The sequence below is a fragment of the Rhinatrema bivittatum genome, chromosome 10 (assembly GCF_901001135.1).
Source record: "Rhinatrema bivittatum chromosome 10, aRhiBiv1.1, whole genome shotgun sequence".
Classification (NCBI taxonomy): Eukaryota; Metazoa; Chordata; class Amphibia; order Gymnophiona; family Rhinatrematidae; genus Rhinatrema; species Rhinatrema bivittatum.
The window spans coordinates 86,570,842-86,577,000 of record NC_042624.1 but is presented as its reverse complement, the minus strand read 5'-3'; the positions used below and the strand labels follow the sequence as shown (position 1 = coordinate 86,577,000).

The 6,159-nt window shown below is 43.0% G+C and overlaps 1 protein-coding gene across 1 annotated transcript in view; it reads left to right on the top strand.

Moving 5' to 3' along the window:
• The first annotated feature begins 935 nt into the window (after positions 1 to 935).
• LOC115099809 (vitellogenin-A2-like) overlaps positions 936 to 6,159 on the top strand; it is a 38,592-nt gene continuing 33,368 nt past the window's right edge. Inside the window, exons 1-6 of the mRNA XM_029617658.1 lie at positions 936 to 1,220; positions 1,349 to 1,369; positions 1,473 to 1,624; positions 2,374 to 2,622; positions 2,722 to 2,889; positions 2,996 to 3,144. Of these exons, the coding sequence (XP_029473518.1) occupies positions 1,181 to 1,220; positions 1,349 to 1,369; positions 1,473 to 1,624; positions 2,374 to 2,622; positions 2,722 to 2,889; positions 2,996 to 3,144 (779 nt within the window). The 5' untranslated portion in view covers positions 936 to 1,180. The remainder of the gene's footprint in view (positions 1,221 to 1,348; positions 1,370 to 1,472; positions 1,625 to 2,373; positions 2,623 to 2,721; positions 2,890 to 2,995; positions 3,145 to 6,159) is intronic.

The window sequence follows — 6,159 nt, the reverse complement described above, 5'->3', positions numbered from 1 at the left end:
ACCTCTGATATAGAAAATCTCTAGAGTATCCATACCTGCTTTGTAATTCGATCACTGATGTACTCAGTGAAAACCCCAAACTCTGCTGTAACATGCTTTGAACTCTTCTGCTGGAAAAAGCATGTTTTTAACGTGCCGCGGTATATAAAAAAAAAAATCACTAAATAAATAAATAAATAAATGAGATAAAGGTGATGATGATGATGATAACATTTCATATTAACCCACTTTGCTGTCCATTCTGGAAGCCCCAACACTCACTGCTGCATCAGACAAGCCCAGCACTGGGAACCCTTAAACACACTCTGGCATCTTAATTTTTATATTTTTCCTCGTAAGGCTATTTTCATTCACTTTGTGATTCAGTCTATTAGAGTCTTCTCTTATCCTTCCTAAGGAAGTTTATGGAGGGGAGTGTTGTATAATCCATGGTTTTTGGGGAACAGCACACAAAGCGGCATTCCTAGCTGTATTCACCAAAACCGTCGATTTGCTGTCTCCTGGCTTTCCAAGAGAAAACAGAAAATGTAACCTGCTGAGAGATGACACAGTCTCTGCATTGCGTTGAGTCACCTAAGGCTTTACAATTCAGCTGAATGTTCTACTGAACAGAAAGTAGTACGTTTTCATCAGAACTTTTCAATTTTAATATTATAGAAGGATAGGGCCTTGGAGATGGGGAAGGAGAGGTTCCACAAAGTCGTGCATGCCAATACAAAGGGGACAACTGCATATCATTTCGCAATGGCGTTTCATTACACAGTTCTTTGGAACCATTATCAGTCTGATAAGGTCTGATGACCCTAGGTCAGGTCAAAATAACCTGAAACAAGTCATCGCAACCTGTCAATACACCACAAGTAAATCTAAGAAAGAAAAGATTTTATTCACACTTTTTTCCCCCTGAAATTATTTATTTTTTAGGAAAAATATGGGCTACTCTGCAAACCTTTTAAGATGCAACATTTACTGTGCAAAGGAATGAGGCTGTAACTTCACAAATGGTATCTACCAGATTTCTGTCCAGAAAGAGAAGACAATTTGATTGACAACACTGCCTGGCCAATCTGATAAGAAGCTGACAGTTCAGCAAAATGTGGCCAGTGCTAATTGCCACGTGTTACCTGCCGATCTGGTATTTAAGTCACAGGTGTGTCTGGGGACTGCATTCACCATCAAAATGAGGGGAATCATCCTAGCACTTCTGCTCACCCTTGTGGGTAAGTCTCTGCTTTCAACCCTCCCTACATGACCGCCTAGGAACTTGAAAAATCCAAGGAATTACATTTGGGATTGCATTAAGTTTTATGCCATTTTTAACCTGTTTATTTGTCATTTTCTCCTACAGTGAGCGAACGTCACAGCCTTGGTAAGTTATGCCCTCCTGTCAAAGTATTTTATTATGGTAATAATCTGCAGCATAAGGACTCTGTGCAAATGCATCTTTTTTTTTTTTTAATCTGTTCCTGCAGATCCTGGTTTTAGTCCGAGTAAGACTTATAAGTATAAATATGTAATCAAAACCATGACCGGACTGCCGCATGAAGGCCTTGCCAGAGCTGGTGTGAAACTGACAAGTGAGGTGGAGATTAGCGGAGTCAACCAGAACTTTTACATTGCCCAGGTAAAAGTAAAACATTTCTGAAGGGAAAACACATAGGAGAGAACATCACTGGATGTTATAAGACATTAACTCATCCCTCATTTACACTGGTTATACCGTGCTGAGCATCCACAATACATTCGCAGGCAGTACAATCATTTACTTGATTATTTTCTCTCTTTATCTTTTTTTTTTTGTTTTCATTTAAAAAAAACAACGGAAAGCCGATACGTTTAATAATTTAAAGCATTTTAACCCTTTAGAGGTTTTATTGATTGTTCCGGCAAGTCATTTAAAAATTCTGTAGGGTAAAGCATTATAAATGATGCATGTTCCTTTCACTTTGGGGGGGCTCACACTTAAGCAGGATCAGCCACTCGGTATTTTTGTTTCCCCGACAAGGGCTGGGGGATTGTAGAAAGAGCGCACGGTCTTCCCTGCCCTCCCTCCCTGCAGAAGTGAGCAAACCAAGCAAAGGGTTGAGCATGCGTTTAAGCCGAGCTTCCTTTCTGAAGTTTCGGATGTAAAGGCAGAGTCCTGTCCTGTATAGGAGACAGAAACTTCCGATGCATCATCCTGAAAGGCCCTGATCTTGTTACTTATGGAAGAGATCAGTGCACGATTATGGTTTAGGAAAAGAAAGGGAAAGGGATGGAAGCCCAACTGTAGTCCAGTTCCACTTTCCCCCCCCATCTTCTGCACTATCTTTGGTCTTTTAGGAGGAAGACCAAGCAAGAGTAAATGCGTTCTTCCTTTTTTTTTATCTTCAGTTTTCGAAAGTAGAGGCGCAGCTGTACAACGGCATCTGGCCCCAGAGCGCCTTCACGGCGGCCCCCAAACTGAGTCGGGCTATTGCCAAGGAGCTCAGCACACCCGTCAAGTTTGAGTACAAAAAGGGCATCATCGGAGCCATCCACGCACCCGAAGACGCCTCCGAGATTGCGGTCAACTGTTACAGAGGGTTCCTGAACATCTTGAACCTGCCCTTAAAACCGCTGCCAGCGTACACCTCCCAGGAGGTAGGCCTGCGCGCCCTCCGGCGAATACCGGCACCCCGCGAGGCATAGCGCGCTGCGCATCGCTCACTCTCTTTCTCTCTCTCTCTCCCCCCCCCCCAGAACGGAATCGGCGGCGTCTGCGAGACCCGCGTCCTCGTGCAGGAGGACAAGAAGGCCGGCCAGTTCACCGTGCTCAAATCCGTCGACTTCGGCAAGTGCGAGGACAAGGTGGAGCGCACCATGGGCATGACGGCGGCCTTCGTCGACTCCTGCGACACGTGCCAAGAGGTGGGCGGGGAGCGCGGCCGGGGTGGCGGGAGCGGGACTGCCAGCGCGGCTGCAGGGGAGGAGGTTCGCTGACCGCCAGGCCTGCTTCTTTCTTTGTGCACCCTAGAGGGGAAAGAATTTGAGAGGAGCCGCCACCGTCAACTACCTGCTGGCGAGGGAGAAGGACTACCTCAAGATCGTGGCCGCGAAATCCGCTCACGTGCAGCAGGTCGCATTCTTCCATGAACTTTCTGGGGCAGGATTTATACAAACCAGGTATATTTAATACTGTAACTTATTGTATATAATAATGCGTTGCATTTCATAGCATTACTGGAGATTCCCACTGATAAGTCCCCTCCTCAAAGAGCTTACGATCTAAGTAGGTAGCTGGGGCAATAGGAAATAAAGGACTTGTGCAAGAGACCAAGGAATGGTGTGAGAAGTCGGATTTAGAACCCTGGATTCCCTGGTCTTAGTCTATATCTCTAACCACTAGGCCACTCCTCAACATTAAGTAAGATTTTTGTAGTAGCCAAATCCATTCAATTTCTCAGTCCTGCAAGACTTGAGCATTTCAATAGTACTATGCACTAAGTGAAAAAGAATTTTCTATGATTTCTCTAACTAATTTTAAATGTGCTTCTTGCTAACTTCATAGAGTGTCCCCTAGTTCTATTATCTGAGAGAGTAAATAACCATTTTACATTAATTTGTTCAAGTTATTAATCAATTATACTTAGGGAATAGCCACTGCTATTAATTGCATCAGTAGCATGGGTTCTTCTTAGTGTTTGGGTAATTGCCAGGTTCTTGTGGCCTGGTTTTGGCCTCTGTTGGAAACAGGATGCTGGGCTTGATGGACCCTTGGTCTGACCCAGCATGGCAATTTCTTATGTTCTTATGTTTTGTAGACCTCTATCATATCCCCCCTCAGTCGTCTCTTCTCCAAACTGAACAGCCCTAACTTCTTTAGCCTTTCCTCATAGGGCAGCTGTTTTATGCCTCTTATCATTTTGGTCACCCTCCTCTGCACTTTCTCCAGTGCAACTATATCTTTTTTGAAATGTTGTGACCAGAATTGCACACAGTATTCAAGGTGCGGTCTCACCATGGAGCGATACAGAGGCATTTATGGCATCCATTGTTTTATTTGCCATTCCTTCTTAATAATTCCTAACATTCTGTTTGCTTCTTTGATCGCCAAGCTCACTGAGCCGATGATTTCAATGTATTATCCACTATGACGCCCAGATCTCTTTCCTGTGTGGTAACTCCTTAGATAGAACCTAACATTGTGTAACTACAGCAAGGGTTATTTTTCCCTATAAGCATCACTTTGCACTTGTCCACATTAAATTTCATCTGCCATTTGGAAGCCCAATCTTCCAGTCTTGCAAGGTCTTCCTGTAATGTATCACAATCCACTTGTGATTTAACTACTTTGAATAATTTTGTATCATCTGCAAATTTGATCACCTCACTCGTTGTACCCCTTTCCAGATCATTTATAAATATATTGAGAAGTATGGGTCCCAGTACAGATCCCTGAGGCGCTCCACTGTTTACCTTTTCCCCATTGTTTCTATGTCTCTTAACCCATCTTCTTTACATGTTAATTTCCATATGATAAGGTTTGAAAATGATTGATTATGCAAAGCTGCTTATGTTCAGTTTTCTGTTTCTACCCTTCCCTCTCAAAATAGTGTGCTTGCCTTTTAAGGATTCTCAATCCTAGATGAAGCCAGGCCTGAAAAGATTTGGGTTTGATTGAAGCTGCTGAAAGTTACATAGAAACCCAGACTGTGAGGGCAGAGGAGGGCCACAAAGTCCACCCACTCCCCCCGTTTGTTGCCTTTTTTGGTGCTGTGGTCCCTAGTTGATGGCTGCCTTTCGTTTGACTTCTTTTCAGCTAAGAATCCTCTGTGGGTTTCCCAGGCTCTCTTGCATTCTATTATGGGTTTTGCTTCCATCACTTGCACTGGGAGGCTCTTCCACCCGTGCACCACCATCCGTCTGTTCAAAAATGCATTTTACGTTACTGTTCAGTCTATGCTTTGGAGCCTCCTCTCATGACTTCTTGTTCTAGAAATTCCTTTTTTCTGAATAATTTGTGTGTATATATATATATAATATAAAATCCAAAAAATTAAGGAACCCTCTAACATATGCTTTATATATCTTAAAGGGATGAAAAGCTAATTCATAGATTGGGGTTCTTGGAAAGTGCTTAGCAGAAGTTTGCTGTTTAAGAACTTCCATGTGGCAGAGAAACTTGCAATATGTTTAAAATAAAGTGGGAGACTGTAGTGTTGGGTGGGACTGATATTGCTTTTTTAAATTCACGAGAGTGCACGTAAAAGTTAACTAAAATTGTATAAAATTCAATGAAGATAGACCATCATATATTTTGACATGTCTTTATGTCAATTATGATTAGAAATTTTTCTACCTTTATGGATCCACCAAATGAAGTAGAGTGCAGTAAGAATCTACCTTTATGGATCCACCAAATGAAGTAGAGTGCAGTAAGAATCTATGAATTGGCTTTTCATCCCTTTAAGTAAGATATGTAAAATACTTGTTAGAGAGTTTCTTGATTTTTTGGGGATTTTTTTGATGTTCAATTAGGAGGAACAAAAAATTCTTTAGCTGCATTTTTCATATTTTATATATATGTATGTATATGTAACATGTAAAGGCAGTTATACTGATTGAAAGTGTTCCTAATGGATAAATATTGTACATACAAAATGCAAGAAGACAGTACAGATTCACAGAGAATCAAGGTAAGTTATCTTTATTAGTCTGTACAAAATTTGAGAAATCACCTGCCAAGCCCATCAGTGGGTTCTCCGCTCTGGACTCTACATTCTCGACTAGGTCCCTCCCTCCCTCCCTCATTCCCCCTCTCTATTCACTCAGCCTTCTCCTCTTCCCTTCTCTCTCACTCACCTCTTCCCTCTCTTCACGCACTCCATCCCTTTGTCTTCCCCTCTCACTCACCACCCTCCCATCTCGAGCTTTCTCTTCCTCACCGTCGCTATGAGTCTTTCTTCTTCTACTGGGGTGACTTGGGAAACCTCCACCAGCCTTTCCGCTGCTGCCACCGCAGCAGAGCTGAACCCACCACCTCTCACCTCACCGCCCGTGGCTCCCTGCAATGGTGGGGGCGGCAGGTTGGCCCATTCCCCACCTCCGGGTGAGCATTGCTATGCGCACGCAGGAACAGACAAGCAAAGCCGCAGTGCCTGTAATATTTTTTATAATATACATTTTTGAGGTACCTTT